Source organism: Micromesistius poutassou (genome assembly GCF_964030765.1).
Source record: "Micromesistius poutassou genome assembly, contig: SCAFFOLD_5080, whole genome shotgun sequence".
NCBI lineage: Eukaryota > Metazoa > Chordata > Actinopteri > Gadiformes > Gadidae > Micromesistius > Micromesistius poutassou.
The window spans coordinates 1-10,961 of record NW_028180205.1 but is presented as its reverse complement, the minus strand read 5'-3'; the positions used below and the strand labels follow the sequence as shown (position 1 = coordinate 10,961).

General features: G+C 49.5%; 1 protein-coding gene across 1 annotated transcript; it reads left to right on the top strand.

Moving 5' to 3' along the window:
* Positions 1-922: 922 nt before the first annotated feature.
* LOC311371028 (adhesion G protein-coupled receptor A3-like) lies at positions 923-10,951 on the top strand (the record flags this gene model as incomplete). The annotated part of the gene is made up of 8 exons (XM_084489270.1): positions 923-994; positions 5,601-5,672; positions 5,968-6,039; positions 6,280-6,440; positions 8,068-8,281; positions 9,147-9,311; positions 9,834-10,026; positions 10,498-10,951. Coding segments are annotated over 8 exons (1,165 nt in total), but the record flags the coding sequence as incomplete, so codon positions are not given.
* Positions 10,952-10,961: the final 10 nt, after the last annotated feature.

Below are 10,961 nucleotides of genomic sequence, written 5' to 3'. Positions count from 1 at the left end.
TGTGTGTGTGTGTGTGTGTGTGTGTGTGTGTGTGTGTGTGTTGCACCCTGGGGCTATGGTTGTCAATGCACTTGGCCTTGTGATGATGATTGATTGGGGCTGTGTGTGTGTGTTTGGGTGCCTCGCGTGGCTCTCAAACAGGTGTCTGTCTGCCCCCATTGGGCCCCTGGGACTGGGGTTGAAGTGTGAGCAAAGCCAGGGCTTCCCCACCTTTGACTTGAGCCGGACCACCGAATTATGATCGAGACCTTTCGCGGACCACCTCATATGTGTGTCATGAGTGTCAGGTCCTGTTCAACACAATTATTACTGCAACAAGGCCGGTGGGGAAACAGTGGATAGACGGAGTCAGCAACACTATTTATGCTCCCAGTGGGTTTATTAACAAATCACATATCAACACAAAAACAGCAATGGGAACATTGCAATGAACCTGATGGAACGCAGAAAGCGACGCTACAGTAACAAGCCATAATACTGTATTTACTGATCAATATTGCTGATACATTTATTTTCGATTATATCTTTTTCTATTATTGTAAATGTATATTTTTCAAGAACACTATCCTACGTATGACAGTAGTGGGAATTACCACAAATTTTGCATTACCACAAATTAAGCTTTAGTTTCTGAAATATTAACGAAATATCCAATATCCAAATGGCAGGAGTAATCTTTTGATAAGGGTATAATGTGTTCATGTACAGTAACGCAACCTTTACAAATGAAGAACTGTAGTGCTGTACAAATATCACAAGATCAGGGTTTTAATCGTTTATCATCATATCACAATCTGCCACACATAATCTCAATACGATTTTATTTTTCCCCTCATCATCCAGCCCTCAGTCTCTTAAAGCGACAGTACCAACGTGTCACATGACCAGTTAAACATGTCGTTTTGTTCTTCTGTTTTGACAGAGACCTCCGGAGTAACCTGATCAGTCGCATCGAGCCCGGAGCCTTCCTGGGCCTGCCCGCACTGAAGAGACTGTGAGTGGATCTCCTGTTCCCAGTTTCCGTCCCAGGAATCCACTGGGGTTGGATTCCTGTCCCATTAACACCAGTCTGTTCTTATTACTGGATCCCTGGTGCTGCGCTGAACCCACATGTCCGGGAATCCTGAGAATTGTGATATTATTATAATGGCTACTGAGCGATAGCCAATATTTGTTTTGTATTTTATACTCGTGTATTACCCCGGCATCGACACTAAACATTACAATTGGGTTTAAGTATACACCACTGCTCCCAATGATTACTCTCATATGGTTAGACCCTGCCTTTTCGTGTGTGTGTGTGTGCGTGTGCGTGTGTGTGTGTGTGGTCCCCACCTCAGTGTGAATGTGCCTTGCTGTTACAGTAGTTCTGTAGTGTGCTTACCATCTATAAGCGGCCGTGGTCTGTGTGCCACCAGCTTTTTCCCAGGGTTTCCCTCTAAACACACACACAAAGTCACAAGAACGCACGCACACACACGCGTGCGCACGTTCTGTGCGAGTGTGTATAACGAGACTGCCAGCCCTGGAATCACCCTGGGGTGCCTGCCCCGGCTCTACTGCCAACATGAACTCACAGTTTGGCTGCCGAGTGCAGAGAGAGAGAAATCCAAGTTTCCAACCCCCCTAATACACACGCACACGCACACACACACACACACACACACACACACACACACACACACACACACACACACACACACACACACACACACTTTATATCATTCACAGCCATGTATATAGCCACTTACCTTTTTTAATAATATTCTTATTTCTCACCCCCCCCACATGAGATTCACAGGCGCTACACTTTTGGTGATTTATTTTCCCCCTTCAGCGTAATTTCGGCCCCGGGCCCCTCCCCAGCGTTCCGTATCGCCGGTAAACACACACTGCCCTCCTGTCTGAGGTAATCGCAGAATCACCTTTTTTTTCCATGCGCTCCGATCCCCTCCACCTCTGGTTTTCCCGTGTGTGTGTGTGTGTGTGTGTGTGTGTGTGTGTGTGTGTGTGTGTGTGTGTGTGTGTGTGTGTGTGTGTGTGTGTGTGTGTGTGTGTGTGTGTGTGTGTGTGTAATGGACACACACACACACTGCTGCTCTGTGTTGGGTGAGGTTGCCCGGCGGGCTGCCAGCCACTTGTTTCAGCCTTTGCCGTTCAAGGGCTCGTGGGTAATTGAGTCAATTGGCAGAGGGAAAGGGCGTGAAAGGACTCACCCGGTTAAAACAGGGCTGTATATTGTGCAGCCTCGACTTCATCTGGCAGCTGATCTCTTCTGGTTGCTTATGGATTCCTTCACTTCAGGCTGTCCATCGCGCACAGAGGGTCTTGATGCAGACACACACGAATCAACGTGATTCGTCGATTTTATTTTCAATCCTCAGCTCAGACAAAAAAGTTCTTAATCAGTGGCAACAGACGTTTCAGACATTTTCCAAACACATCTTCACTTCCTGCTGGTTCTAGATCCCCTGTCCCCTGCACACTTTGTTTTGCAGGACGGAAGGAAGAAAGGAAAAGCTGAAGTAGACCAAACGTGTGTGTGTGTGTGTGTGTGTGTGTGTGTGTGTGTGTGTGTGTGTGTGTGTGTGTGTGTGTGTGTGTGTGTGTGTGTGTGTGTGTGTGTGTGTGTGTGTGTGTGTGTGTGTGTGTGTGTTAGCGCGCGTGTGTGTTAGTGCGCATGTGTGAGTGTGTGTGTGTGTGCATGCATGCACGCCAAGCACCACCCCTCTCCCTTCTGCAAAATCGGGTTTAAAATGAATTCCACAGCTAGCCAGGAAATGCTACCTCATTCCTCCGAGGGCTATTAGCAGCGTGGCTAAAAGAACCAGGCGTGAGATTGCGAGGAGGTGCCTGGCTGTCGCGTCCATCTGGGCGGGAGGGTGGAGGCGGGCGGGGTCCGCTATACAGGACCTGGCAGCTGAGACACAGAGCTGGCTGTTGGCTCACGGTCCGGTCGCGCGCGCACGCACACACGTACACGCACACGCACATATATACTCACACACACACACACATATATACATATAAACGCACGGCTGCAGAAAATGCTGGTTGAATGAATGTGTGCACCCTCACACACATGCTGGTCTTTTGTGTGTAATGGTATACAGACACAAACACACACACACACACACACACACACACTTGCATGGCCTGCATTCCAGCAGCAGCAGCTCAGCAGTTGTCAACATGGCCTAATCACACATGGCTATTTATAAAGGCCTTCCTCCGATCATTCACAAACGACAGACTGGAAACGCAACACACAGCTTCCTCCGCCTGCAGGCCCGACATTCTACTCTAATCCAGAGGAAAGGCTCAGTTATGGTTCCACCACGTTGACGCACCGCAATGACCACACAGTCGCTTCGACGCAGTCCTGAACCTGTTTTGGTTGTGCATCAGGTTTTAGTCAGCGGACCAATGACGCAAAGTTATAATTCTTGGGAGGCGCAGGTCAGGCCCTGGCGGTGGACGCAAGGAGGGTCCGCATTAGCACAGAATGGATCCGTAAAGCCCTTTGCACCGACGTACATCCAGAACTGAGGCTTGAGGCCCACACTGTAGGGCTAACCCACTGTAGGGCTAACTCACAGTAGGGCTAACTCGCAGTAGGGCTAACCCACAGTAGGGCTAACAGTAGGCCTAACCCACAGTAGGGCTAACCCACAGTAGGGCTAACTCACAGTAGGGCTAACAGTAGGCCTAACCCACAGTAGGGCTAACTCACAGTAGGGCTAACCCACAGTAGGGCTAACAGTAGGGCTAACCCACAGTAGGGCTAACAATAGGGCTAACCCACAGTAGGGCTAACAGTAGGGCTAACCCACAGTAGGGCTAACAGTAGGGCTAACCCACAGTAGGGCTAACTCACAGTAGGGCTAACTCACAGTAGGGCTAACCCACAGTAGGGCTAACTCACAGTAGGGCTAACCCACAGTAGGGCTAAACCACAGTAGGGCTAACTCACAGTAGGGCTAACTCACAGTAGGGCTAACCCACAGTAGGGCTAAACCACAGTAGGGCTAACTCACAGTAGGGCAGCTTTGATGAGAAATACCACACAACGACGCAGATATCGATTTGCAGTTTACTGAGATCATTAGAAAAAAATCATTGCACACAGTGGCGCTAAACATGTAAACATTTTCCCAACCGTTGCCTTACACAGCTGGATATCACTGTGAAATCTCTGTGGTTCTGCCTGCTAATCCGGTTCCTTCCGTGTTCCTACCCTGATGTTGAATTAATACATGCGTGCATTTTCACTATGCCTTTTGACCCCCCCCCCCCCTTAAGAAAGGATTTGTTTTTGTATCGCCCTTTGTTTTGGATGTGCACGCAACTACCCTAAAGGAGTCACATGACCGAATCATCAATTTTTTTTGGATTTCGAGGTTGAGCTGACTGTTACCCACAATGCCTTGCGTTCAGACGGTGAATGAGTTTTCTCCGTTTTGATTTATTCAGGCCTGACGTTTTGTTTGAAAGAAGCATGACATTTCTCTCAAGGGGGGCGGACAGTGAGTTCTATTAGCTCAATGTTTACTAAAGTGGACCCCAAACCGCCACTGAGTTACGGCAGGACACACACACACACACACACACACACACACACACACACACACACACACACACACACACACACAGAGAGTCTCCCCCCCACCACCACACTCACATGTCTGCACCCCTGAGCATAATTCAAAGTGACAGGAGTGATCTCTTTTTTTTTTCCATGTTAGGTCGCTGGGATCATGTGTGTGTGTGTCCTATAACTGTCTTCCTCAGAGGGAGAGAGAGAGAGAGCGAGAGCTTTCCAGAGGCATACTGTCACGTCTCATCCAGCCGGGGATCAAACGCACACACACACACCTCTTGGCGTGTTTGACATTAATCAGCCGCCATTAATCACCCTCGCCGAGTGTAACTCTTGTCTTTTTTGATGCGTGGCGTTCCTCAGTTCACCTCTCGCTCTCTTTCCCCCGGAGGCGCATTCACTCAAAGCCCGAAATCTCCCTAAAACATAAAGGTGTAGATCTGACAGAGCAGAATTTCTAAAGACTTTGCGCCAAAGCCTTTCATCGTCACGGTGACGGGGATGGGCGGTGGACAGCCTAGTGCGGACAACGGGCCGTCCACTTAAAACACATACTTTTGTCGCGCTTTTACTCTGCTAACCCTCTCACAGCACCTGAAGCAGTAGTGATTCAGTAGCTTCAATAGAAGGTTCTAGATGTCCGTGTGCATTACCAAGTGACCCCCCCCCCCTCTTCCGTGGCCTCCACTGGCTCCCTGTAGTAGCTCATCACACTCAAGACGATGGTACTGGCCTTCAAGGGTGAATGGAACTGCCCCCGCCTACCTCAGTGTTAGTGTTAGTGTGAGTGTTAGAAATAGCATTTTAACCTAGCTATCTTTGTTGTATACGGGGTATACAACAAAGTATGTATATGGGTAAACCTAGCGATTGTTAGTGCTTGTTTCTATGAACATCCTTAACATAGCGACAGCTTTGGATAAAAAAATCTGCTTAATGCCCTTAATGTAAATGTACATTTCCGTACAAACGTTAACCGTTTACTTTTTGTCCTTTGCAGGGACCTGTCCAACAACCGCATTGGCTGTCTGAACGTGGACATCTTCAAGGGCCTGACGAGCCTGGTCAGACTGTGAGTGGTCTCAGCCCGTTATAGACTAGTCACCGGGAAGCCCAGAGTGCAGCGTTAGCCTAAAGGAACCCATGTTTGAGTTTAAATGCGTTGCTTTGTTCTTAGAATACGCTCCATTGTTTTGACCACCCCCTCACTTGGCCCGTTGTGTCACAGACTCCAAGGCTGAACTTAGTGGTGTGGCAATCTAAGCAAGGCTGTGTTAAATGTATCTGTCTGGCTGCTTTCTCTCAACATGGAAAAAAAAAAATTATAAATCGTATTTTTTATTTTTTTTCCCTTCTTTCCTTTCAAGGAACCTCTCTGGAAATATCTTCTCCTCCGTCGCTCAGGGGACTTTTGACAGCCTGGTGTCTCTGAAAAACCTGTGAGACACAAGAACACACACACACACACACACACACACACACACACACACACACACACACACACACACACACACACACACACTGTGTGTGTGTCACCCTAGTCTCTGGTGTTACTGTATGCAGTGTATGGCTCTTAACATGATGTGTGTGTGTGTGTGTGTGTGTCACCCTAGTCTATGGTGTTACTGTATGCAGTGTATGGCTCTAACATGATGTGTGTGTGTGTGTGTGTGTCGCAGGGAGTTCAGCACGCCCTACCTGCTGTGTGACTGCAGCCTGCGCTGGCTGCAGCGCTGGGTGACGGAGCGCAGCGTGACGGTGAAGGACACGCGCTGCTCGTACCCGCGTTCCCTCAAGGGCCAGCTCGCCACCGACGTCCAGCCAGAGTCCCTCACCTGTGGTACGACACACACACACACGCACGCAGGCGCGCACATACTATCACACACACAATGACACACACACACACACACACACGTAGGCACAGGCAAACACACACGTAGGCACACACACACACACGTAGGCACACACACACACACGCGCAGGGCAAGGGGTTTCGACACCCCAATATTAATCGTACCCAAGAGTACAAACGTTCAAAATCGGGTCAGCCCGAGGAAAACGTAGCATTTTTCCTGCAGATTCCTGCAGATTCTTAGTAATCTCAGTCGATGGTTTCACGGCGTTGGCGACCGCCCATTGTGATGCATAATGGTTTGGAAGTTCAGTCGCTGGTAGTTATGGACGATTTTTCAGAGTCTAAAGTTAATAATTAACTTGGGAATCGATTTTAAATGATCACAGCGCCCTTTAGAAAATATCTTGCTGAAGCTGAAAACGGGGAGAAAACGACGAATGAACTCATGAATAATCTACTGACACGGCCTGTGCCAACATTGTGAAACAGCCTTTTTTTAAAGTCCGGCGATCCCACATGGAAAAAGGCTGCTGTGATAGCGCCCTGCTTGTGCAATGACACACTAGGAGGAGTGCAAACGAAGGCGCTGCCTTAGTTTGTGCTCTTTATCTTATCAGCTTCCCCCTGTGTCTCCCGGTGGGCTGGTTACTTGATACTCTGCGCTGCATGGTGGGAGCTCAGGTAGCACCATGCTACGCTACACACACTGTTTGGCCAGCTCTCGTTGTCCCGGTCCAGGGACCAGACTGCAGACTAAAGGACAGGAAGCGATTGTGATTTGTGAATTCAGGCGCGGTGGTTATGATTAACGTCGGTCTGGCTCCTTGAGACTCTCTCGTTGAATGTTTGACCCGCATCCAACACACACGTTTTGGGTTTGATTCCTGACATCTGGCTTGACGTGACGTCTGGCTTCATTCAAAGTCACGCCGTGGGACATGACCGGGAAACAACCGAAACACTTTACATTCACATTTACATTCAGGGCATTTAGCAGACGCTTTTATCCAAAGCCACTTACAATAAGTACATTTGTCAGAAGGAAGAGAAACAATATATCACTGTCGGTACAGTAAGAATGTTCATAGAACCAAGTGCCAAGCACTAACAATTGTCAGGTTAACCCATTCCCTGTACACAAAAACAGACAGCTAGGATAAGATGCTACACAACTAAGTACTAGCGCCAGGACGTACAACATACAATAAGTGTGTACATTAAGTGTCAGGACGTACAAAATACAATAAGTCTGTACATTTAGTGCCAGGACGTACAACATACAATAAGTGGGTGGGAGGCGGTGGCTATGCAGGGTCTAGGTGAACTCTGATTCAACCCAACCGAAACCCAGACGTTGCACCTTTTTATAAAGACACTAACCCTTTGTGTACTGCATCCAACATGTGACGTCTTGAATCACTCGGAGCCACGCCGTTTGACATGACGGGAAACAACTGAACCACATAAAACAATTTGACTTTCAGAAACAGTTGAAACCCTTTTAATAAGTTGGTTTAATACCAACTGGAAACCCAGCATGGCACCTTTTTACAGCGACGCAAACCCCTTTTGAAACCAGTGCATTCTGCCCCCCCCCCCCCTCCTGCAGACGCGCCGCTGGAGCTGCCCTCCTTCCTGCTCACGCCGTCCCAGCGCCAGGTGGTGTTCCAGGGGGACAGCCTGCCCTTCCAGTGCCAGGCCTCCTTCGTGGCCCAGGACATGCAGGTGCTGTGGTACCAGGACGGCCGCGCCGTGGAACCCGACGCCGCCCTCGGCATCGCCATCGAGAAGAGCATGGTGCAGAACTGCTCGCTCATCGCCAGGTACGCACACGCCGGGCACGGGACGGACACACGCGCACACACACACACACACACACACACACAGGGCTTACACACGCACGCACACGCACGCACGGACACACAGGGGGCATGCATGCATGTGCACACGTGCATGGCACTGGATACACACACTCTCTCAAGCACTCACATATACTGACGCACGTATGCTCACACACACAGACATCTCACACACCACACACACACACATATGCACAGGCACACACACATATGTACATGTACACACACATATGCACACGCACACACGCACACGCATATGCCACACGCATGCACACACACACACACACACATACACACACACACACCTCGCATATACTCACACACACACACATACTCATACGGACACACACACACACAGGGCTCAGTAGTTGTTTGCGAGTGTGTGGAGTCAGTTGACTCTCTGGGAGGCCCGCGGAGGCTCTTACACAGAGCTTAATTCACTTAATTTGAGTCAACACAACCTGCCCCGACTTGACTCTAAATCCATTTAAATCCATCTTCTTCCCTCAATTCCCACCATACCTGATTAAACCCAGAGCTGCTGCCTGCAACTCATGATTCCTCATTATTGGGGCGGGGGGGGGGGGGGGGGGGGGGGGGCAGGGGGGGGTGGAATAGTGTAGTAGTGGTTAGTGTGTTTGACTCGCAGCCAAAAGGCACCGGGTTTGATCCCCGGTGTCCACAGGCATCCACCCCCCCCCCGCCCCCAGCCCACACCCCTTGAACACCCTGAATCCTACGATACTAAACTGCTAACGAATCAATATCACATTCGAGCGCTAATCAAAAGGCCCGTATCGATCTGCCCCCCCCCCCCCCCCCCCTCCAGCGCTCTGACCATCTCCAACATCCAGCCGGGCTCCACGGGCAACTGGGAGTGCCGCGTGCGCACCAGCCGGGGCAACACCAACCGCACGGTGCACATCGTGGTGCTGGAGAGCTCAGCCAAGTACTGCACGCCAGAGCGCCTGGCCAACAACAAGGGGGAGTTCAGGTCAGACTGCACGCACACGCACACACACACACACACACACACACGCACGCACACACACAGTGTACTGTGGTGGCAGAGCTACAGACTGCGCTACCAACTCGATTTTTCAATTGTTTTTTTTTCTGATTTTAAGCTACGGTTATTTGTGTGTTAATTTAGAAATTATTGCATTATCTTATAACCTTGGAAGGATGCAGGATGGCGTCTCGTCATGAAAGGGTTTAGGTAGACTGTTTTGATTGAGTGTGTTTGTTGCCCAGGGCTTTGGCTCCCCCTAGTGGCCCGATTTATCCACGCCGTAACCAATCCCCAACCATCTCTTATGCTTTTCATTCATTTTAAATACATTTAAATACACCACACACTTACGGAATTAGTTGATGCATTGCGCTCACAAGTCAAAAATTAATTTTTCTTGATTTCAGTTATTTAAAAAAATAAAAAAATTTAATTAAATTAATAAAATAAAATAAGAAAAAAACGTATCACACACACACAGTCACCCTGAGCTTTGGTCTCCAGGTGGCCGCGCACGCTGGCCGGCATCACGGCCTACCTGCCCTGCAGCCGCACGCTGTCGGCCGGGGACGCGGGCCCCGGGGAGCTGCAGCGGGCGTGGCGGCGCTGCGACCGCGGGGGGGCCTGGGCCGACGAGGACTACTCCCTCTGCCAGTACCAGAAGGACATCACGCGCTTCCTCAACGTCATCAACCAGGTACCGGCAGAGGAGTGTGTGTGTGTGTGTGTGTGTGTGGTAAAGCTTGTGTGTGTGTGTGTGTGTGTGTGTGTGTGTGTGTGTGTGTAGCATAGCTGGTGTACTGTCGTGTGTGTGTGTGTGTGTGTGTGTAGCATAGCTGGTGTACTGTTGTGTGTGTGTGTGTGTGTGGTAAAGCTGGTGTACTGTAGTGTATGTGTGTGTGTGTGTGTGTGTGTGTGTGTGTGTGTGTGTGTGTGTGTGGCATAGCTGGTGTACTGTTGTGTGTGTGTAGCATAGCTGGTGTACTGTAGTGTGTGTGTGTGTGTGTGTGTGTGTGTGTGTGTAGCATAGCTGGTGTACTGTAGTGTGTCGATTTCTGCGAGTCACATCTCTGAAGCGAGAGCCAATAGTAAAACCAATAATAAATCTCATGTACCCCAAAATTTTGCGCCAACTTTATTATTTGAATCTCTTATTTTCCCGCTGTAGATGCCGCTGAACGAGACCAACGTGATGCAGCGAGCGCGCCGGCTGCTCGTCTACACGCAGAACGCCGCCAACTTCTCCGACAAGATGGACATCGTGTTCGTGGCCGAGATGTTCGAGAAGTTCTCCAAGTTCGCCGAGAAGTTCAAAGATGTGAGCGACGTTCCGAACACACACACACACACACACACACACACACAGAGGCCAAACGGTCTTTGATTAGTTCAGTTGATAACGTGGAGATAGTCACAGTAAATTTGCTCCTAGTGTTTTAATTGGGGCTGCCTCCTTTCTTCCTGGGGAGAAAGGAGGCAGAGATTAGAGTTCCTTGTTGCGTCTCCTCAGACCACAATGGATCTTTGTGTTGTTGTTGAGATTTAATATCCGCACGGTGGTGAGACCACTGAGACAAAGGCGCTTTGTTCCAGCCAGAGAAACCCTGGTCAGGAATCACAATGTGTGCGTGG